Genomic DNA, 23,634 nt, shown 5'->3' with positions numbered 1-23,634 from the left:
GCAGGATGCGGCTCCCGGCGGGGCGGGGCGCGGGGCGCTGCGGCGGCGGGCGGCGTGCGGCGCGGCCGGGGGCCGCCGTGGACTCGAGCGAGTAAAGGGGACCCGGGCGCACGTGGACGGGAGCGGCGGCCGGCGAGGGGCCCGAGGAGGAGGAGGGGGGAGAGGAGCAGGGGAGGAGGAGAGCAGGGGAGGAGGAGGAGAGGGGGAGGAGGAGGAGAGGAGCAGGGGAGGAGCAGGAGGACGGGAGGAGTAGGAGGAGGGAGAGGAGCAGGGGAGGAGGAGGAGAGCAGGGGAGGAGGAGGAGGAGGAGAGGAGCAGGGGAGGAGGAGGAGAGGGGGAGGAGGAGGAGAGGAGCAGGGGAGGAGCAGGAGGACGGGAGGAGTAGGAGGAGGGAGAGGAGCAGGGGAGGAGGAGGAGGAGGAGAGCAGGGGAGGAGGAGGAGGAGAGGAGCAGGAGAGGAGCAGGGGAGGAGGAGGAGGAGGAGGAGGAGGAGGAGAGGAGCAGGGGAGGAGGAGGAGGAGGAGGGAGAGGAGCAGGAGGAGGAGAGGAGCCCGGGAGGAGGGCGCGGGCGGCGCAGGGGACCCGGGCCGCCCGCGCGAAGCCCCGCCCAGCCGCCGAGCCCGGGATGCCCCGCGGCCGCCGCACTTTGGCCGGAGCGGCGCGCTGAGCGAGCGGCCGGCGGCCATGGAGCAGTGGCGGCAGTGCGGCCGCTGGCTCATCGACTGCAAGGTCCTGCCGCCCAACCACCGGGTCGTGTGGCCCTCGGCGGTGGCCTTCGACCTGGCGCAGGCGCTGCGCGACGGCGTCCTCCTGTGCCAGCTGCTGCACAACCTGTCCCCCGGCTCCGTGGACCTCAAGGACATCAACTTCCGGCCGCAGATGTCCCAGGTGAGGGTCCGGCGCGGCCCCCCGAGGGCCCCCCGGGGCGCGAAGTTGGCCGAGTCCCCCGCGCCGGCGCGTCCCCGCGGGCCCTGCCTCCCCGCGCCCGGCCGGGTCTGCGCCCTCCGGCTGCAGGAGTCCAGCCCCGCCGGGCGCCCGGCATCGCCGCCCCTTCCCCGGCCCGAGCGCCTCGGTGCCCCCCGAGCCCCCGCGCCGGGGCCGCGGCGTCGGGCTTGGCGCCCGGTGGCCGGAGCGGCGGGGCCGAGCGGGCGCGCCTGCCGGGCGCGGCGGGGCGGGGGCCGGGGGCGGGGGTCCGGGCGCCCCGGCGGCGGCCTCGGGGTGCTGGGGGCGCCCACCGCGTCCTCGCCACCCCCCCGGGCCCTGGAGCGTGGCCTTTGTCGCGGCGGAGGCACACGTGTGGCCGCAGGGCCGGGCAGGAAAATGTCCGCTCAGCTGGCCAAACTGCTTTTCTTGGCCCCTTAAAGGGAACTTGGCTGAGAGTTAAGCAGAATGGAGACTTGCTGCGCGGCCTCCGGGGGTCGGGGAACACCCACCCTGTAGCGCTTTGAAGGGGTGGGGGAGCCAAAGGGCGCCCCAAGGCCTCTGGCCCCAGGCCAGCCTGTTTCGCCCGGGCGACCTGCCCCTGTCCCAGCCTGGCTGGGTGACTTGGAGTGGAGGGGAGGGAGGGGAGAAGTAGTCACAGATCCTAGTGTTTCAGCGCCGACCTCTGCCCTCTGGCTGCCTTTCCGAGGAGATGGCCCCCGCGCTGGGGTAGATGACAAAGGAAAGCCCCTGGGGGAGGGGAGGGGGCTCCCTTGCCCTCAGTAATGATATCCCAGGACTCTGCACGCAGCCCACAGAGGAAGTCCTCAGAGGCTTTCTGCAGCCAGCCCCAGGCACTGCAGGGTCCCAGGGCCAGAAACCCAGGGGGTGTGGGTGGCCCTCCGGAAGACTAACAGCTCCTGTCCCCTCCTGCCCTCAGAGGACTGGGCAGTGCCTGGCCCATTCCATGCCTAGCTGAACAGACCCGGGTCTGCCTTTGACTGAACTATGGGGACAGGGAGGCGGGGGCTGGCCGCTCCTGGGGGGGGGTTCTGCTGATGGGCGGCAGAGGGGTGGGCTCCGCCTGGCCTGGGTCCTCCAGCTGCCCGCCCAGCTGTGGTTTGGGCAGGATGGGGGAGGGGCACCGTGGCAGGTGGCCCGTCTCAGTCCCCGCTGGATGGCTGTTGATAAGTGCAGCCAGGTGGTCCCCCTGACCTCCGGCCCCAGCCCTGGGAGAACGGTCGGTGTGGAGGTGGTCCAGGGGCTGAGGAGCAGGAAGAATCAGATGGGCATGTGTTGGTGCCACGTGCTCTGATTGTGTCAGGAACGTCACCCCCCAGGTAGACCCCCCCCCCCGGGCCTCGGTTCCCCATCCGTGTAGTGAAGATAGTCATAGTTCTTGCTGCAGAGCGTGTAGTAGAAGCGTAGAAGGCGCGGAGAGTCCTCAGCACAGCGCTGGTAAGTGTCCTGCTGAGAGCAGTTTCAGGGCCTCATCTGCATGGGGCTGAGCTCTGTCTGCCTGCCTTCTCCTGGAGGGTGGTGGCGCACACCCGCTGTCTCTGCCCCTGCTCAGGGACCACTGCAGGTGCTTGGGGGACCTGCATGGTGTTGGATCAGGGTCGGCCAAATGGCCCCATCTGTGTATTCACAAGTAAGAAACAAGTAAGAAACAGCTTTTTTTTTTTTTTTTTTTTCCAGTGTTGGGGATGGAACCCAGGGGCATTCTACCTCCGAGCTCCACCCCCACTCCTATTTATTATTCTTTATTTTGAAACAGGGTCTCACTGAGTTGCAAAGGGCCTCTCAAAGTAGCTGAGGCTGTCCTCAAACCGCGATCCTCCTGTCTCAGCCTCCCAAATGCTGAGATTACTAGCGTGCACTACCACGCCTGGCAGAAACAGCTTTCTTTACACAAATGACTGGAGAGGGGGGTTCCGGAGAGGGACTTCAGGCCTTCTGAGTGGCAGTTCTCTGCTATACGGCCCTTTCTTACCCATACTGCCCTGGGCCAGGCGTGACGCAGCCCCCTGACTCACCCAAGCAGTTACCGGCTGGGGAGTTTGACGTGCCCCAGGTCACCCAGAGAGCTAGTGGCAGGGCTGACACGCATTCAGGTCTGCCCTCCAGCTCTGTTTAAGTGCAGGTGACTTCAAAGGGCTTCCTGAAGCCGCCCTGCTGCTGTTGACTTCCCCAGGCTCTGCCTGGCTGCTCCTTGGGTCGCCTCTTGGCGTGTGGCAGTTTTTAATGGGGCGGATCGGGCAGGAGAGCTCCCTCTCCTCGTGGGCATCCGGAGGCTTTGCCGGGAGGTGTAGGGCTTCTCTCTGTGCCAGGCGCGTGGCAGCTCCCTCTCTCTGCCCGGCGTGGCGTTCCGGGACCTGTCCAGCTCAAAGGCTCCTGTGGTGTTTCCTCCGTGTAGAACGCCACGGGGCTTCTAAGACGGACATCCTGTTTCCTGAGGATTTGGAGTTCCCCTCCCACTTGGCGTTGATCTCAGCTGGTCACTGGGAGGTATCATAGCAGTGTGTATTTACTGAGCATCTGCTGTGTCCAGAGCAGAGTGGCCACCGGGTGTCAGAGGTGGTCACAGAGGTCCCGTTGGTCCATTTTGTCCCCACTTCTTGAAGTAGACAGGACACATTCTTTTTGTCCAAGCTGCCTGGAAGCCGCCTTGGGTCTAATTAAGCTAATTAGGTACGGCCACAATCTGCTGATCCTAGGAAGGGGCTCGGCGTCTGCAGCGGCTGTGGCTGAGGTCCTGAGGGCGGCCGTGCCGGCAGACTGGCCTAGCACTTGCAGGGTGGCCCTTTGGGAGACCCGCTCCGGCTCTGTGGTGCCCACGTCACTGGTAGCCTGTCTGCGGGGACACCTCGAGAGAAGGCTGGGGACCCGGGCCACCAGAGTTTGTCGTGACCCCCACCTAACTCCCTCCACTCCTGGCCTCTCCCACGTCTTTTGTGTTTGTACCCACCACGTGTTTACTGTGCCCTTGCCAGAGCACCTTCTTTCCAGCCCAAGGAGCGGTGTTGGGGCCCCCTCCTCCAGGCAGCCTCCCCGACTTTCCTCTCTCTCTCCTGTTCAGGCATTGTGTGCTTGCTCTGGGCTCCCGGTGTCCAGGTGTGTTATCTGCAGCTGTGTGCTTTGCACGCATCATTTTATCACACGCACCCCTCGCTCTCTCCTCCCCGAACCCAGGACCTTGGTAAGATTTAGGGCGTGAAAGATGCCGCCATCCGCCGCCTCCAGTATCTCAGCCCCTTCAGGCAGGCCGTAGCATCTCCGGCTTCTCTCGAGGTAGAGACACACACATTCCTGTGCTCTTTCATAGAAGGATAATTTCCAGCTGGGCATGGTGGCATATGCCTGTAATCCCAGTAGTTAGGAGGCTGAGACAAGAGGATTGAAGGTTTGAGGACAGCCGTAGCAGTTTAGTGAGACCCTATCTCAAAAATAGAAAGGGCTGGGGGAGCTGGGTATAGCGTTGCACACCTGTAATCCCAGTTATTTGGGAGGCTGAGACAGGAGGATGGTGGTTTTGTCAACAGCCTCAGCTACTCAGGCACTCTGCAATTTAGTGAGACCTTGTTTCGAAATAAGTAGTAAAAAAAATAGCTCGGAGGTAGAATGCCTCTGGGTTCCTTCCCCAGTACCACACACACACACACACACACACACACACACACACACACACACACACACACAAAAGTGCGGGGGTATAGCTCCTTAGTTTAATCCCCCTAACAACAACAACAGAATAATTCCCAAGCTGGTACACCCTGCTTCTTGGCGGGGGGCGGAGGGGAGCAGCCAGCCGCCTTTCCTAAGGTCAAGCAAGGACACCTGTTGGCATGGACAGGATGCTGTTGACTAAACACACAGCGCCCAGAGTGTTCCTGAATGCAAGCCCGGGGTTACCCTGTTGGGGAGAACAAGCCCAAGACACAGGAGGCGACTGGTCTATGGGAAAGGAGGAAGCTTATTTTTTCTTTTGGGTAGACTTTTTTCCTCCAATTTTGAAAATAGCTCAGACCTAAGCGTATTACGGATAACCTCCTCTTGCCTCATTTGAGTGTACCCCGGTGCCTTGCTGCCTGTATCCCTGAGTATTTAGTGTGTTTTCTACAAACAAGGGCATTCTCTGTCTCTGTTATTCAAACCCACGGAGGCAGCAGCGCCAGGTAATCCTGTACAGGTTTCCACAGTTGTTCCTGTCAACGCCTTCTCAGCGAGGGTGACCTGGGCATCCGCAGCCGCCCGCAGCCGGGCATGGGTCCCAGCTTGCCTTTGATTTTTCATGACCATGACCCTTCTTGGGAAGGTCACAGGCCTTGCAGTGGCCTGTCCCCCACTTGGGCTCTCCTGATGCCTATCCCTGATTAGATTCGGCTGTGCCCCTGTGTGTGGGGGACGCCAAGGCGCATCTGCGGGCTGAGTCCCAGCAGGTACAGTTTCGGTTTGTCCTTTGCTGGGGATGCTGAGGTCCTGCCTGCTGCAGTCCTTGCTGCTGGGGTAACTGTTACTCTTTGCACTTAACACTTTGAGATGCTCTGAGACACTCTTTAAAGGAGACACTTTGAAACAAGGTAAAGACATTCCTGGCATCCTCCCTCCCCCACCCCCTTCCTCTTGCTTTCTCTCTCTCCTTCCCTGACCGCGTTTCCTGCTTGCGTCTGGTGGGTCCCCATCATGATTTACACGGTGCCCGCGTCGTGTCGGGGACCCGCGGCATCTGCTCAGCCCGGCTCCGTGTATCTCTCTGGCACGCTCCCAGGCATTCTGCGCACACTTGTTCAGTTTCAGGCACAGGATGTCCTAAGCTCAGCTTGTGTTTTTCTTTGTCCCAGCTCAGGAATCGGAGTTTCTCCGAGCTCTGGTTTCTTAGGCGTGGAGAGAGGAGGGGATTTAGCAGCCGAGCTGGAGCTAGGCTGTGGGGTGCGCCTGCTTTTGGGTTTGGTCAGTGGTCACAGCTAGGAACTCTGTGTGTGTGTGTGTGTGTGTGTGTGTGTGTGTGTGTGTGTGTGTGTGCGCGTGCGCGCGCACGGGCGTGTGTGTGCCTTCCTTCCTTCCGGTACCAGTATTGAACGCAGGGACATTCTGCCTCTGAGCTACACCCTCAGTCCTTTATTTTTAATTAATTTTTTTTGCACTACTGGGGATTAAACCCAGGGGCATTCTACCTCTGAGCTACACCCCTTGCCCTATTTTCACTCTTTATTTTGAAACAGGGTCTCACTGAGTTGCAGAGGGCCTCGCTAAGTAGCTGAGGCTGGCCACGAACCGCGATCCTCCTGTCTCAGCCTCCAGAAAGCTGGGATTACAAGCGTGCGCCACCACGCCCGGCTTCTCATTCTTTTTTTTTAGTGGGGAAAGCAGAGAGGTCCACATGTAGTACAAGACAAATAAACAGCGTATCTGCGGTATTAAACTTTCACGTGTGAGTGTGATTAGGAGGAGTGCTGGGGAAGCTCCTTGGGGGCAGTAACGGCAGCAAGGTCAAGGAACTGATTTCTCGAGCGGTAGGTATTCTCCATGATGGTATTTGTGGTACCCGGTGTGCAGCAGTAGCAGGGGAGCCTGGGAATGGCGGGTGCAGGGCTGCATGACGCAGGGTCCCGCAGCCAGGGTCTGGAGCCAGCCGGGGAGGCCAGGGAGCCGCGTGTGCCTGGCCCGGGGCCGGCAGAGCCTGGCCGTTGGGAAAGCTCCGGCTTTGGGGTGGGCTGAGCTGCGTGTGAGAGAACTGTCTGCTTTAATCAGCTCTGGTGACCCACATACCCGACAGACTCAATTTAGAGGGGGAAAGGTGTATTTGCCTCAGTTTTGGGACCATTTGGAGGTTTCAGAGGTCAGCCCACGGTCAGCCTTCTCGTGACATAGAAAAGCCAGTCTCACCAAAGCAGCCGCCTTGAGAGGAGGGACCAGGGACAGACACAGTGCCCAAGGCCACATCCCCGGGTCCCTCCTCCAACGGGGGACCGTGCTTTCAACCCATGGGCTTTGGGGGACATTCTAGACCCAAACCCTAACACTCCGTCACTGCCCCCAGAGCTCAGGCCCCTCTCCCAGGAGACAGCATTCGTTGACTTAACGGTTCCAGCATTACTCAAAAGTCCAAGTCCAAAGACTCCTTTGAGACTCAAGGCAAACCTTTGGCTGCCAACCCCTGTAAAAGCCATTCAGAGAAAACCGGGCGTGGTGGCGCACGCTTGTCATCCCAGCATTTGGGAGGCTGAGACAGGAGGATCTTGGTTCATGGCCAGCCTCAGCTACTTAGCGAGGCCCTTTGCAACTCAGTGAGACCCTGTTTCAAAATAAAGAATAAAAAGTAGGGCCGGGGCTGTAGCTTGGAGGTAGAATGCCCCTGGGTTCCATCCCCAGTACTGCAAAAAATAAAAAAAGAAATTAAAAAAATTTCAGAGAGTTGCATGCTTCCGACACACAACGGCACAGAATCAACTCTCCCCTTCCGAAAGGGAGGAATGGGGTGTAGAAAGAAGGGATGGGGCCAAAGCCCAGCGGGCGACAGTAAGGCCTATAACTTCACGCTCTTTCGCGTCTGGGGCACACACTGGTGCTGGTGAGGTGTTAACTCCAAAGGGCCGCACGGCCCCACCCCTGCAGCCGGCCCCACCCCTGCAGCCGTGTGGCTTCTCTCTTGGGCCCGTCTATTTCCTCCAGGTTTCCTTGGCAGGCAGACTGTCCATGTTCCTGGCGTCTCTTGATTCTGGGGTCGCCATTGCAACTTTGATTTCATTTGGTTTTACTCCTGGCTCTCTCGGGGTCAGCCCACAGGGATCCCAGCCACGCACACGGCCTGGGAGGCCTTCCTATGAAATCTGGGTAGAATCCCCCGTGAGCCCTGAACCCCAGCGCCCTTCACTTCTGGAGAACCAGCAAATGCCGACATCCCCAGTGCCTGCTGCCGTCTTGGACAGCAGTAGCTGGGCACTCTTGGACCAGGCCTTCAGCAGTCTGAGTACCTGGGCAGCTAAGCTTGGTGGAAGGCATCCTGGTAAGACAACTTACTAGGTGGCCCGCGTGAGCAGTGCCCCGAGGCCTCTTCTCAAAGGGACCTCTTTCAGTCAAGTTTCCAAAGTCTGCTGCCCTTGAGCCTGAGACGAGTGTGGAGATGAGTGTGGTCTACGGATTCTTGAGGTTCCCCTAAGCTGTCTTTCTTATGGGCTTCTCTTTAGTGGTCCCCATCTCTTCAGCAACTGTGCCTTTGTTGGCCCTAATTTCACCCAGTCTTTTCTGGCCAAATTGCAAATTTAAAATTTGTTTCTGCTCTGTTTCCTTCTCCTTTTCATCGTCGGAAACCCGGCTAAAAGCTGCCAGCTACACCCCTGCCACCGCCTGAATGCTCTGCTGCTTTAAAATGCCCTCCACCGGGTTAATTAGCTCTACATTCAGCCTCTCACAGTCTCAGGACAACAAAGCCCAGGCACGTTCTCTGCCAGGATGTAGCAGTTGGCCTGTAGACCAATTTCTCGTGGAGCCCTTGCTTTCCTCACGGCACAGTCTTCCTGGTCCTCATTGCTACCCGCATTCTGCTCTCCTGAGCGCTCAGCATCCCCGTTAGGCACTGCTTACAGCATCCTAAGGCTTCTGGAGCCTGCATCTTCTGACTTTTCTACACTCTCGAAAACAAGTTTCAAAGGCTTCAGAAGAACACCGTCAGCTTGAGACACAGCACGACCCCATCTCTGGTACGAATTTCTTCTTAGCCAGCTCTGGCGTTATGACCCAAAGATCTGACAGGCACCACTTAGAGGGCAAAAGGCTTTTTTGGCTCACAGTTTTGGAGGGTTTGGAGGTTTCAGAAGTCAGTCCATGGTCAGCGGCTTGAAATGGCAGGGTGTTGGCAGGGGACAGTGGGTGGGGGGACCAGGGACACATAGGGTCCCCCAAGCATGCCCAGTGACTCACTGCCTCCAGTTGTGCCCACTTCTGGACCTCTTTGTGTTGGGAACATGCCTTGAACTCCTGGGCTCTTGGGGGGACAGTCTAAACCCACCCTAACAGCGGTGTCGGATGGGGAAGCCATGGTGGGCGACATCTAGTTCCTGGTTTGGGTCTTAGTGGTGAGGTCCTATAACCTGGGGTGGAGGTTCAGCTGTGCCACGGTCCTGGGGCCTGACAAGGGTGTGTGTCCCCCATCCCAGCCTCAGCCTCAGTGGAGTGCTTACCTGCCATGGGGCTTAGGTGGGTGAGGATGACCCCCTATTGGGTTGGAGGACGTTCTCTTCATTTTCCTAGGAAGCCACTGCGTCCTCTTTTTTTTTTTTTTTTTTGGTGACACTGAAAATTGAACCCAGGGGCACTTTACCTCTGAGCTATACCCCCCAGGCCCATATTCTTTTTTTTTTTTTTTTTTTGGTGGTACTGGGGATGGAACCCTTCTACCTCCGGGCTACACTCACAGACCTGTTTTATATTTTATTTGGAAACACGGTCTCTTAAGCCAGCGAGGCTGGCTTCGAACCTGCACGATCTTCCTGTCTCCGCCTCCCAAGTGTGCCACCACACCCGGCCCCAGCCCCATTTTTTATTGTTTATTTTGAAAGAGGGTCTCAGTAAGTAGCTAAGGCTGGCTGTGAACCGCGATCCTCCTGTTTCAGCCTTCCAAGCGTGGGGATTACAAGTGTGCACCACCATGCCCGGCTTATTCTTTCTTTCTTTCTTTCTTTCTTTCTTTCTTTCTTTCTTTCTTTCTCTCTTTCTCTCTTTCTCTCTTTCTTTCTTTATTTTTTTGGTGGTACTGGGGTTCCTGGAAGCCCTTCTACCTCGGGGCTACACTCCCAGACCTATTTTTACATTTTTTTTCATTTTGGAAACAGGGTCTCCTAAGCCAGCGCGCGGCTGGCTTCGAACCTGCGCAATCCTCCTGTCTCCGCCTCCCAAGCGCGGGGATTACAAGCGTGCGCCACCACGCCCGGCTTATTCTTTATTTTGAAACAGGGTCTCACTAAGTTGCTGAGAGCCTCACTAAGTAGTTGAGGCTGGCTTCGAACCTGTGTGATCTTCCTGTCTCAGCCTTCCAAGCGCGGGGATTACAAGTGTGCACCACCACGCCTGGCTTATTCTTTATTTTGAAACAGGATCTCACCAAGTTGCAGAGAGCTTCACTAAGTAGCTGAGGCTGGTCACAAACCCGCGATCCTCCTGTCTCCATCTCCCAAGTACTGGGATTACAAGTGTGCGCTACTATACCCAGGTTGTGTTGGGTTTCTTGAAGTCTGTGTCGCGGGACCCAGGCAGGCTGGAGACCAAAGCTCTGTTTTGAGACCAGCTCTGATGCTGGCCCTGGCTGCTGTGGGTCTGTTTACTCTCCACCTTGCAGAAGATGGTGTTGCCCTGTCTGGGACTCAGAGAGATGGGCCGATGGAAGGCACGAGAAATGGTGGCGAGCTCCAGGGCCAGCTGGACGGCAGAGGTGGAAGGGAGCCACCATCCTTTGTGGTGTCGGGGCCGGGGGCAGAGCCCCAGGTCCTGGAGGAAGGGGTGTTTTTTCTGTGGGGCCCTGCCTGGCTGGGTGGGTTCTGGGCTGGTGAGAGCCCTTCCCCACCCTCAGTTCCGATCCTGGAGGGCGGTTTCCTGGCCGCCCAGCCCTGGCACCTGGGCTTGGGGAGCCCTGCCAGGCACTGGGTTGTGTGACTCCTCAGTTATGGGGAAGCGACGGGAGGAGAGGGGTCAGCTTGGGACGCGGTGCTGCGTGGGGCCAGGGCTTTTGCTATAGCGCACCGTGCACTTTGCTTCTGTGTCCGCCAACTGAGCAGGCCCGGGGCACCGTGCTCGGCCGCTGGGCCCGCACCTGAATCCAGAGATGGCCCAGGTTTTGCCCTTGGGCTTCTGGCCTTACCTGCTCCCAGGTGGCTGGGAGGGGCTCCCTCGGTCCTTCCTCTGTGCCCATGTGCTGAGCCCTGCTGTTGGGCTTCGGGCCATGGAGACAGCACCCGTCTGTGTTGCTGGCTTTCTTGAGGAGGCAGAATAAAGGGTGAATGAACAGCGCAGGCAGCCGGGGGAGCCTGGGGCTGGGCGCGGCCAGGCTGCCATGTTGGCTGAGATCATTAAGCTGGCTTCCTGGCCAGGTGACAGTGGCCCCTCTGCCTTCCTTGGGAGGTTTCTGAGTGTCCTGCCTTCCCCTTGCTCCCCTGCCTGCGCCCCCCAAGTGTGGTTTCTCAGCTGGGTAGCGGAACCAGGTACCACATGCAGGCGCTGGGATGCCAGTCAGTCGGGGCCTGGGGGAGGGCGGCTCCTGCGGCGTGGGGAGCAGCCAGCCCACTCTCCCTGTGTCTGCAGAGGAGGCGTTCCGTGCCATCGCTGGTCTTCCTGCCTGTCAGCATCCTCTCTGGGGTTCCCAGGACTGCCCGTGCCCTCCTGCCTCGTGTGCCGGGACCCTGGCTGCCCGTGCAGACACCCCAGGGACCCACTGCCCACCCTGGGCTGGCCTCCTGCTGTCGGGCAGGGCGGGGACCGCATGTCCCTGGTGGAGGTGGCTGGGCAGAGGGCGCACAGGCCTGGGATCTATTGTTTCCTCCCACCTTTCGGCTGTCTTGGGCTCAGTCCTAAGGGCCACCTCATCGGATCTGGGGGAGACAGGACAGAGGGGACCCACAGCCCTGAGCCCAGCTGTGTGGAGCTAGGATCTTAGCTGTGTGGAGCCCTGGGAGCGTCCTCCCTGCGTCCACCAGTTGGGCTGCAAGTGATGGAAGGAATAGGCTTGAACTCTGGGCAGGAGCTGGCCAGAGGAGCCCTTTAGTCTGAGCACCCCGCCCCTGGCAGGCAGGCCCGCCCATGCTGGATTCTGTGATTTCAGTTTTCTGGAACTCTGGGCTCCGAGGGGCTCTGAGACGGCGCAGCCTCCTGCCTTCGCTTCTGGATCCAAAATGTAAATGAGAATAACAAACCCGTGGTGGCGGAGGGCTGGGCAGGTCTGTGCAGTGGCCGCCCCGGGTCCGGTCCCTGAAGCCTGCCCGCTGCGGGCTCCACAAGAACAGACGCTGCTGGAAACATGGTATTTCTGTTTTACAGGGCTGGTTTGTCAGTCCTTGTAGAGTTTGTGTAAGGATTAAAAAATTATTTTAACAGACCAACTCCTTACCCCCCGAGCCAACCCAAACGTGAACGTAAACCTCCATACACTGCTCACGCTGCCCGCTGGCTTCCAGGGCCTATTGAGTGCTGTGCTCCCCTTTAGGCTTAAGAGCCCGTCCCCAGGCCCCCCAGCACCCGGCCCCCTGCCCCCTGCCATCTGCTCGGAGTGAGGAGGGGACACCTGTCTTTCTAGGGATTGAATACAGGGGCATTGTACCTCTGGGCTAGACCCCCAGGCCTTTTTATAGTTTTGTTTTGAAACAGGGTATCATTAGGTAGCTAAAAGTCTTAAGTAGCAGACGCTGTCCTCGAGCCTGGGATCCCGTCTCCCAAGCACTGGGATTACAGGTGTGCACTGCCAGGCCGGCTGGTGAGTTGCCTTCTGACGTGCTCATGCTGTCTGCTGGAGCTTTGGTGGCTGCAGAGGAGGGGTGTCCTCTGAGACGGGCTGGAGGAAGGGGCTCCCAGGGGTGACCCCAGGTCCAGAGTCGCTGCGCAGGTGGGCCGTGCAGGTCACGGGGCTCCAGCTGTTTTTCTGTTCTGCGCGCCTTCTCGTCTCCCCAGCCTGTCTCTGTCTGGCCTCCCTCTGCGGTGTGCCTAGGCTTCCCCTGACTTCTCCATGTGTTTATTGTTCAGTGCTGTCCATTCGATCGTCACGCTTGTCTGCTGACAGCCAGGGGCAGAGAGCGGGCCCTGCGCAGTGTGAGACCTGGGGCTGAGTTTGGGGGAAGCTGAGTTGGCACCGAGCACCTGCTGGGGCGCACGGCTGTCGCCGAGCCCCTCGGAATCAGTGGTCTCGACCTTGCTCACGCCTGCTCTCCGTGCTCCCGGGGGCTTGAGGCCAGGTTTCCATGGTCTGCCTGTTCTCTAGGGACCCTCGTTGGGATTGGAGGTGGCGGTGGTCACACGTGGAGTGTGGGCCGTCTTCTGCCTGCATACCACGGAGACGAGCCAGGGCCGTTGCCACGGGTCCTTGGGGCACAGGCAGCTGGCAGGTTTAGTCTGGTGATATCTGTGTCCCAGGGAAGAATCTGGAACCTCTGCTTGTGGGAGCCCCCACCCGAGTTCCCCCGCTTCCCCTTGTTTCTACTCCCCTAGACTGCGCAGTCCTCAACTCCGCTGTGCCTTCTCCCCAGCTCCCAGTTACCTGGCTGCTGGGACAGGAGACAGAAATATTCATTTTGGTGAAAGCCCCTTCTTAGATCTGAGGGGCTTTCTTCTACGGTCAGTGGGTCAAGTTCCACGCCGACCCCGAGCGCACGTGCGGCGCAGCAGGACAGTGGGCAGCGCCCAGGCTGGGGCCGTCGTGTAGGGTGCTGGCTCCCAGCCCTGGGCCGCGGAGTTCCTCCCGCAAAGGACGGACTCCTGCCCTCGTGAGGGCAGGCACAGTGCTGCGGGCTTGGGCTCTTGGCTGCTGACGGCTTGCCCTTGAGCTGGACGCTCTCTACCGGTTCTGTCTGAGGCAGTGGCCAGGCTGAGTGGGAGGCCTGCGAGGGAGGCAGGAGTGGGCCTTAATGGAAATGTTGACTGGCGGGACTGGGGGTTCTTGGGAACTTGGGTACTGTTGACTGAGCCCTGTACCAGGCTTGCTCTGGGCAGTGGGCTCCGCTGATGGAGCTGAGGTGGACACTGTCAGGCTCGAGCCAGGCGCAGATAGATGACGGAGGCTGTGCTGGCCCTGGGAGCGGGGTCTAGTCGGGTGGGCGGGCAGGGCGCTTCCTGGAGGAAGCGCTCAGCCTTGACCCACAGGGGTGTTCCAGGACACACCCCCTTCCTGGCTTGCTCTCAGGCCGGGGCTTCCCAGCCTGCCAGCTGCTCGTTGTCCTCCCCAGGCCCCTGTGGTCCCCCTGCCTGGGAACAACTCCTCGGCAGTCAGGCGAGTGGGAATATGTTCTCACCCGGTGCTGGGCCTGCATCTTTGTCTCTTGAGGGACACACCACCACGTCCTAGCAGTGTCCCTGGGGCGAGCTGGGGCCGCCTGCCGTAGCCCTTGTGCAGGGTGTCTGGGGCTCCCCGCACCCCACCACTGGAATTGGAGAGGGGATCAGTTTCCCTGAGCATATCTGCTCTGTTGGTGCTCCCAGGCCCCGGGCGTGTCGCCGGCTGCTCTGGGTCTCCTCCCTGTGCATGGAGAGAGTCAGGGCGTTTCCTGAACAGCATCCCTTCGAGTCCTCTGCCCCTGCAGCCCACCTCTCAGGTCAGGACCTTAGGTAGCCAGGTGTGGTCGCGCACTCCTGTAATCCCAGTACCTGGGAGGCAGAGACAAGGGGAGCACAGGTTCAAGGCCAGCCTCAGCAATTTAGTGAAACCTGTTTCAAAATAAAAACATAAAATCAGGCTGGGGGTGTAGCTCAGAGGTAGAATGGCCCTGGGTTCAATCCTCAGTACCACAATAAATAAATAATAAATAAGCAAATAACTAAAAATATACAAAGAGCCGGGGTTATAGCTCAGAGGTAGAATGCTCCTGGGTTCAATACCCAGCACCTCCCTCCCCACTTACAATAAAGGTCCTTAGCCAGTGGGCATCAGCTGTGGGGGCGGAGACCTGTCCCGGGTACCAGCAGCCCCTCTCCTGCCGCGGGACTTTGGCAGTCCTCTTAAGTCTCTGGGTTCCTTGGGGGTGAGGCTGGTTCCTCCTGCTCACAGGGCTTGTGAGCCGCGGGAGGGCGAGGTCTGGTGGCCCTGCCTCTGGGCCGGGCAGGGCTAGGGCTTGAGGTGGGCTCTGGGGCTCCCTGTGTCTGCAGAGGGACCTTCTCCAATTCCGTGTGGTCTTCCTCGGGCCGGAGGCTCCGGCAGGTGCTGGCTCGGCTGCCTGGGGTTCCATAGACTCCCCTCTGAGCGAGGCCTCCTCTGCTTCCCTCCCTCCACCTGACACCTGGAGGTGGCCCAGGGCTGCTCACCCAAGTCCCCAGGGGAGAAAGGCACCCTCCCACCTCCCAAGAGGAGCCCGGGTCTTTCAGCGAAGGTGATAGAGGGTGGCAGCCAGGAGGTGCGTGAGTTCTCAGCTGCCTGTTTCAGGTTTGGGCTCAGGGGTGTCAGCTATGAAATGGGGTGTCTTCCTTGCTGACATGCTTAGGGAGGCAGGAGGGAGGAGGCCTGCAGGCGTCTAAAGGCCGCCAAGAACCCCGCCGCCTGCCGCCTCTGGGTGTGTGGGAAGCCGCCCTGCCCTGCCCTGCAGATGACTCCTTGGGCTCCATCCGCACGCCCTACAGCTGCTCCTGGGGAAGGGCGGGAGCCAGCCCCCCTAGCCGCAGTCGGCTCCGGGCACCAGCAGCAAGTACAGGCAGGGTCTGCTTTTAATAATGACGTGGCCTTTCTTTGGGAGAATCTCAATTTTTCTACATTAGCTAATGGCATAATGTTCCTGGACATCCCCGCCCCGGGGCCGGGACGTGAGCACCTTAGGTTTCCCGGGGAGGCAGCTGGGCCAGTGTGCTTTCTTGATCGTTTAATTAGCGGGTGCTGCGGGGCGCGCCTGTGAGGACCGGCCCTGTGTGCTGTGTGCGAGAGAATGACCGAGTCGATCGATAGATTGGGCTGTAAGCCTCACCTCTGCAGCGGGGCGTGTGTGTGTGTGTGTGTGTGTGTGTGTGTGTGTGTGTGTGTGTGTATTTTGTGTAGCCGGCTTCTCGGCAGCATTGTTTCTGGGATGAGAGTGTGAGGGTACGTGGGGAGAATGACTCAGAGTGGACTCTGGGGTCAGGAGACTGGGCCTGGTCTGCCCTGCAAGAGGCTCTGCCTGCCGCCTGTCTGCACCTCTCAGGCAGGGGGGGGTGGTGTCCCGCACCCCGTGGGGGTTGAGGCTTGTACCCAGTCACACTCAGGAGGTGCACGGCCTCAGGGACCTCTTTCTTCTTTTCTTTTCTTTCTTTCTTTTTTTTTTTTTTTTTTTTGCAGTACTGGGGATGGAACCCAGGGACATTTTACCTCCGAGCTATATTTTTTATTCTTTATTTTCAAATAGGATCTCACTGGGTTGCAATGGGCTTTCCTCATAAATAGCCGAGGCTGTTCGCAAACCGGGATCCTCCTGCCTCAGCCTCCCAAATGCTGGGATTATAAGTGTGCACCACCACACCCCGCTTTCAGAGACCTCAGTTTGGCTGCAGGGTTCTTCCCACCCAGTGGTGACACTCTTGGGCAAGGAGCTGCTCCTCTGCTGGAGGCAGGTGTCAGGTGGCCCAGCCTGGACAGCTGGGGACCATGGCCCGACTGAGCCCACACCCGGGCTGGCTCCAGGGCCCCGTCCGGCCCTGCTTCCTCCTACCTGTCCCCTCGTGCGGGTCATGGCCGTCCTGGGTAATGGGGATTGGCCATCCTGGGTAGGGGACCACGTCCTGCCTCTTCTGCAGAGTGGCTCTGGCCTTATCCACTGGTGGCCTGGGAGTGCAGGCTGGCTCCTGGGCTGCTTAGTGGGTGGGCCGGCAGTGGGCCAGCTGGGACAGTTGCTCATATTGGAGGGGCGCGACCAAGAGCTCCCGGCCCCTAGGAGTCCTCAGGCGGAGGCCAGCACCGGCCACCCTGCCTGCTCCCCGGCTGTCAGAGCCAAGCCAAGATGGTGGCTTGTTAATTTTTTTTTTTTTTTTGATACTGGGAATTGAACACCGGGGTGTTCTACCTCTGACCTACATCCCTAGCCCCTTTTAAATTTTGAAACAGGGTCTCGCTAGGTTGCTGAGGGTCTTAAGAAATTGCTGAGACTGGCCTCAGGTCTGAGATCTTCCTGAACTGGAGCCTTTCAAGTTCTGGGAATTTGGTGTGCATCCCTGTGCCCAGCCCCGGGGGGAGGTGACTAATTACAGAGCCTGGCTGTGTGGTGGCCCTGGCCCCTGCACGGGGCTTTCCCTGCCTCGTGAGGGCTCCAAGTACAGTTACTCCATTTGCAAGCGTTGGAGACTGAGGCTCAGCACACAAAGAGCCCATCGGAACTCACCAGCAGGAGAGGCGGGCCCGGAGCCCGCAGCCCGCAGCCCGAGCATCCTCTCCACCAGGACCAGCATGCTCCGGAAAGGCTGGGATTTGTATCCGTCTAAGCGTTGCCATCCATAATTCATGGGCTGGCAACCCCTCTCTCTCTGTCTCTCTCTCTTTTTAACTCATGTGTGTAATAAAAAAAAAAAAAAAGAATTTTTTTCAAAAAGAAAAAAAAAGAAAAAGGGAAGATAGAATGTCTCTACACCACTCCCTCCTCATGCAAATAAACCTTGGGAGAGATTGGCCTGTCATCTCTTTGGGTGTATTTCGTGGTAATTTAGCTGCTTAAACGAAACATCTGTTAGCCAGCAAGGCCTGGGGAGAGCGGGCCGTAGATTGCAGCAGAGAGCCTCGGAGTAATTTGTGTTCACTGTTTCAAGGAGCTGCTGGGAGGGGGAGAAGCTGGTCGGTACTGAGAGAGACTGGGTGCGGGGTCCCCAGGATGGCCCACTTCCTCGTTTGTGGCTGGGCCAGGCCCAGGCGGGGGGGGGGGTGGGCTTTGAGGTGTGAGGCACTCGGGTGGGCCGGGGCCTGGGCCCAGGCCCAAGTGCTGCTGGGTCTGGCATCCCCGCAGTGTGGAAGGGGCCTTTAAACCCTGACCTCTCTGCTTGGGCCCCTCTCTCAGGGAAAGAGGGGCCGGTACCCTCTGTGGTGGTTGCATCCTGAGGTCAGCCCCACTGTGCTCACCCCATCCTGCAGCCTCAGTTGGTTCAGCTGTAGGAGCTGCCTGGGGGCAGGTGAGGTCCTGGGGCTACACTGCCCCTGGCTCAGAGCACTGAACCTGGGGACTGGTTTCCTCTCTTAGCTCTGGAACCTGCCTCTTTTTAAAGTTATTGTTATTATTATTATTGTTGTTATTTGCAGTACTGGGGATTGAACCCAAGGGCATTCTGCCTCTGAGCCCTAAGTTTTTATTCTTTATTTTTGAAACAGGATCTCACTAAGTAGCTGATGGATTCACTAACTAGCTGAGGCTGGCCTCCAACCTGCAGTTCCCCTGTCTCAGACTCCCAAGTATTGGGATTACAAGTGTGTGTCACCATGCCCAGCTCTGGAACCAGCCTCTTTAAAAAAAAATCTTTTTTCGGTACTGGGGATTGAACCCCGGGCATTCTACCTCCCAGCTGCACCTCAAGCCTTTTTTTTTTTTTTTTTTTTTGCGGTACTGGGGGTGGAACCCAGGGGCATTCAACCTCCAAGCTACACCTCCAGCCCTAAGAGCCTTTAAAAAAATTGAAACAGGTCTCTAAGGTGCGGAGGGGCTTGCTAAGTTGTTGAGACTGGCCTCAAACCTGCAATCCTCCTGTCTCAGCCTTCTAAGTACTGGGATTACAGGCGTGGGCCATCACGCCCGTTGGAACCCGCCTCTTTACGTGACATGCGTTCTGGGGCCCGGCCAGCCATGGGTTTCATCTGAGAGGTGCGCTGGGAGGCTTGATGGGGCTGTGCTACCCATTTTTGCTGGGCACAGGGGCCCTGGTGAAGGGCAGATTGCCTGGCCAGGTCTTTTCATGCTGCTGAAATGGGGGGTGGTGGTGGTGGGGTCTCTCTTGGGTAGGGACAGGAGATCCCTCCTTCAAACATTATGGCAGTTGTGGGGAGAGCAGAGTGAAGACTCGTGGGGATCCCTCTGTGGACAGGGGGCTGCAGGGACAGTGGGTGCACGGGCTGGGGGTGCCAGCCACCTGCTTACCCAAGGTGGGCTGCAGGAGAGGGCGCGAGGGCATGGTGGGCTCAGGTTCGGGTTTAGGAAGTCCTGCTGGGTGGACTGAGTGGACCAGGGTGCAGAGCCCTCGAGGCTGGGGAGGAGGTAGATGTGGTCAGTCATCCAGGTGAGAAAACTCCTGGCCCGCCACTGGGGCCGGGGAGTGCTGAGGGTCAGCGCGTCTGGGTGGATCAGACTTGGTGATGGGTGCGCAGGCATCAGGCGCTGGCCCTGGGGCTCCAGCCCCGCCGCTGGCCGAGGGTCCAGGGCAGGCTGGATTTCCCAGGCTCATTTCTGCCCCACCCCAGGGTGTCCCTGTCTGGCTTTGAGCTGACCACGGCTGCCGTCCAGGTTTGCTGGACTTAAGGATGGGTGGCGAATTGTCCGAGGGCGTGTGCTGCTGGCCTTGGGCTGGAGGTGACCAGGCTCTGCGGAGGGACCGACTCCGACCCCGAGTCTCCCCCTTTCTTTGTTCATCCACCTGCTAAGGACTTTGCCCTCAGGGCGCACCGTTCACCCAGGAGGCCATTAGCGGTGCTGACCTTCTCTGTCTGCGGGCAGGGACAGGGGCCTTCGCATCCAGTTCTGGGACCGGTCAGCCCCCAGCTGGTAAAGCTCACCTCAGGTGACAGGTGGCCTTCGCAGACACCCAGCTCAGGAGGCTCAAAACCTAGAATGGAAGTGTCTGCTTTATTGAAGCGGACTTTGCTTGTGGACAGAGTGGTTTTCTCCAGAAGAGCAATGCCTAGGATTGATTTTGGGGGCCTCGTTTATTACTATTGATCCGGTAAGGCTTTAATCAGGGAACAGCTTTGCAGGGGCCCTACTGAGACTCGCTCACCAACCTCCATGATCACTTGGCTCTGAGATTTTGCCAAGACCCGGCGCGGGCGACCACTCAGACCCTTGAGCTTGCGAGCACCGCCGTCCTGCCCGTCCTGGGTGCGGCCAGGAGCGAGCCCAGGGCCAGGGCGGACATGGTCTGACAGTGTTTGGGAGTGGAGGGAGGGTGGCCCGCCCGCCAGCTACCTTCCTCTGTTTGTGAAGCACCAGGCTCTAGGGAGATGCTGTTTCTAGCAGAGGCAGCTTAACCACGAGAAGAGCAGAGGTGGCCGATCTCTGCGTCCATTGGCGCTGCCCGGTGGAGGACAGCACGGCTCTGTCCAGGCCCCTGAGCTGACCTGGGCTGGCCCGTGTACATCTCTCCTTCCCGCTTCAGGTCTTGGCAAGGCATGTCTCTTGGATTTTGTGGATATTGCCCCCGCACCCCTTTTTTTAGTCCTGGGAATAGAACCCAGGGGTATTCCACCTCTGAGCCACATCCCCAGTCCTTTTACATTTTATTTTGAAACAAGGTCTTGCTAACTTGCTAAGGGGCTTGCTGGGTTACTGAGGCTGGCCTTGAACCTGTAATCCTCCTGTCTCAGCCTCCCAAGTACTGGGATTATAGGCAGGTGTCACCATGCCAAAGCTGGGTTTTGCTTTTTTTTTGTGTGTGTGTGTGTGCGTGGTACTGGGGATGGAACCCAGGAGTTATACTCCCAGACCTATTTTATATTTTATTTGGAAACGGTCTCTCAAAGTAGCTGAGGCTGGCTTTGAACCTGAGTGATCCTCTCGTCTCAGCCTCCCACATACTGGGATTATAAGAGTGCGCCATCACGCCTGGCAGGGTTTAGGCTTTTTCATCACCTTTTAGAATTTATTTTATTTTATTTTATTTTTTTTTGGTGGTGGTACTGGGGATTGAACTCAGGAGCATTCTACCTCCAAGCGACACCCCTAGCCCTATTTTTATTTTTATTTTTATTTTTATTTATTTATTTATTTATTTTTTAAAATTTATTTATTTTTATTGGTGCACTGTATTCATACATCATAGTAGGATACATACTTTTGTAGACATACATGCACACTTTTCCCAGTCAGCCCCCACCCAATCCCCACCCCATTCTCTCCCTATCCCTCCCTCCCATGCTTGGCTTAGTAGTTGACATCTAGTATTATGGCAATTTATCTAAAATTAAAAATGATAATCTCACATAACAGTTTCATTTGTCTGATACCAAGCTTTTGATGACTTAAAGATAACATTTCAATATTTCTTTTTGCTTTCTTTCTTACCAGAGAATATTTTTTTTCTATTTTTTAGGTGAAACTATCATATATTTATATATTTATTTTTCAGAAAAAAATCTATCCTAATATGGAATATGGACTCTAGGTACCCAAAACGATCTTGAAAAAGAACAAAGCTAGAAGATATATATTTTCTGATTTCAAACCATATAAAGCTACAATAATTGAAACAGTGTAGTACTATTCTAAAGGCAGATATATAAACCATTGGAGTTAAATAAAAGCCTAGAGCTAAATTCTTCCCTATATTGTCAAGTTATTTTTGACAAGGTTTCCACGAACATTTGGTGGTGGAAATATTAATCTTTTAACTAAATATTGTTAAAAAATAATAATTACATGGAAAAGAATAAAATTGGACCCTTACCTAATCCCATATACAAATATTAACTCAAAATAGATAATAGACCTAAATATAAATCTTAAGACTATAAACTTTTAGGAGAAAATCTGGGTCATTAAACCTCACAACATTGAAATTGGCAGTGATTTCTTGGTTATGATTTCAAAGGCACAGGCAACAGAGGAGTATACAAACTCCCTAAAAAAGAAATTGTATATCCAAAGACAATGTAAACAGAGTTAACAGTTACTAATAGAATGGGATAAAATATTTCCAAATGCTATATCTGAAGGTGTATTAATATTCCAACTAGGAATCCTAGAAATTAACAACAATAAAGGCAAACAATACCCTTTAGAGATAGGTAAAAGACTAACATAATTAATGAATCTCCACAGATAACCAATCTTAGTTGTTTGTTGGATGGAAAATCTTGTTTCTCTAGTTCTGGAGTGTGTTACCTATTTCTTCTTTGTAGTTAATCTCTTTGAGTATTTTCTCTAGTGCTGGTTTTGAAGACATAAATTCCTTCAGTTTCTGTTTGTCATGGAAGCTTCTTATTTCTCCTTCTAATTTGATAGAAAGTTTTGCTGGGTAGGAAATTTTTGGCTGGAAGTTGTTTTCTTTCAGAGTTTGGAATATGTTACTCCAAGCCCTTCTGGCTCTCATAACTTGGTTTGGGAAGTCTGGAGTGATTCTAATTGGTTTGTCTCTGAATGTCACTTGGCCCTTTGCTTTTGTTGCCTTTAAGATTCTCTGCTTGGCTTCCACATTGGTCATTTTGACAATTATGTGGCGTGGGGATCCTCTTCTCCGATCCTGTCTAAAGGGAGTTCTATAAGTTTCCTGGACCTGTGTATCGACCTCTTGCTCTATGTCTGGAAAATTTTCTGCTATTACTTCCTTGAAGAGATTGTTGATCCCTTTGGTTTCACTTTCTTTTCCCTCCTCTATTCCAATTATTCTTAAGTTAGCTCTCTTAAAATGGGCCCATATTTCTTCAATATCAGATTCCTGCTGTCGGATATTTTTTTCTAGATTAGAAACTATGCGTTCATTTTTGGAATGATCATCTTCTAAGAGCGAGATTCTGTTCTCCATGTGTTCTAATCGTTTGTGCTTTGAATTGAGGCCTTTACTTCATTAATTGCATCCTTTATCTCTTTTTGGCTCTCTCTGAGTTCTTTTCGAAGCACCTCTATTATTTCTACAGTTATTTTCCTGATTTGATCTTCTAGAAATCTCTAATTTTCAGTTTTATCGGGTTCTGATGTTGTGGGGTTGTGGGCATTTATTGCTCCAGTATTATTCCTCTTTCCCATGATTTCCGATGTTTGTGCCTTCTCTGGGTTCTTCCCTTGGGTCACTATGACTTCCCTTAAGGTGTTCTGGATCTCGAGTCAGTAGTATCTCGGACCCCACTACTCCTTTACTGGGTTTTATCACAGAGTCTCCGACCCAGAGAGTCGATAGAGGCTGCTTTAGACTGTGGGGGGTGCCAGGTTGCATGTTCTCCTATGGTGTGATATCTCTGCCACCACCCCTCCCCCACTGGGTCAAGTCCCGGGGAGTACAGTACTGGGATTTCTCCTCTGTGGCCCGCAATTTGACTCACTGTTCTTGAGTACGCAGATGTAGCTGTATTGGCCTCGCTGGATTCGGTGCTGCTGCTGCCGGTGGCAATATGGCGCCGCTGCTACGCCCTCGGCTGTGGGGCTGGTTTTTTCTTCTTGGTTTTGGTTTCCACTCTGGATCCCTGCAGTGTGTGCTGAGCTCGGCCACTGGGAACTTTAGATGCTCTCTGTGCGGAGAAATCCCGCCTGGCTGTTCTGCAGTGGCTCACCTCGGCTTGCTGTAGCCGTCCCGTGAATTCGCCGGCAGTATGGCGCTGCTGCCGCCGCGTCTGCCGCGTCCTCGGGCGATAGGCCGGTTATCTCCTCTGTGGCTCTGTTCTCAGTCCGCTTTCTCTCTGGAGCCTGGTGATTTTTTGTTTCACTGGTGATGGTGTTTTCTGGCTATGAAAGGCGCTGATTTTGTGGTAATAGAGGTTTGTTGTTAGCGGGGCTCTTAAGCCCCTCTTTTCTCGGTCGCCATCTTCCCGGAAGTCTCTTATTTTTATTTTTGAAACATGGTCTTCCTAGAGTGATGAGTCTCACTACTTGCTGAGGCTGTCCTCAAACCTGTGAGCCTCCTGTCTCAGCCTCCCAAGTACTGGGCTTACAGTTATGTGCCACCACACCCAACAGTTAGTACAAATAATAGAAATTGATTATAAGAGAGCGAGGTTTGCCAAGATATGTACGCATGAATCCTTATATTTCTGACATACTCACCAGTATACTTTAAGGTCCTGTACACCTGAAGGAGATAGACACTGGTCTTTAAGCCCTCCCCCATTTTATTTGCGGATCTGAGGCTGTGCCGAACTTGCCCTGTGTAGGAACCGGCTTCTCCCTTCCT

At 56.2% G+C, this 23,634-nt stretch overlaps 1 protein-coding gene across 4 annotated transcripts in view; it reads left to right on the top strand.

The window, feature by feature from the left end:
* Positions 1-684: 684 nt before the first annotated feature.
* VAV2 (vav guanine nucleotide exchange factor 2) overlaps positions 685-23,634 on the top strand; it is a gene marked incomplete at both ends in the record, with an annotated part of 148,408 nt that continues 125,458 nt past the window's right edge. For all 4 annotated transcript variants that reach the window (XM_080708622.1, XM_080708620.1, XM_080708621.1 and 1 more), the window contains one exon: positions 685-888. In XM_080708622.1, the coding sequence (XP_080564748.1) occupies positions 685-888 (204 nt within the window). The remainder of the gene's footprint in view (positions 889-23,634) is intronic.

This window comes from Muscardinus avellanarius (genome assembly GCF_963383645.1).
Source record: "Muscardinus avellanarius genome assembly, chromosome: 13".
Taxonomy (NCBI): domain Eukaryota; kingdom Metazoa; phylum Chordata; class Mammalia; order Rodentia; family Gliridae; genus Muscardinus; species Muscardinus avellanarius.
This window is presented reverse-complemented; position numbering and strand designations above follow the sequence as displayed.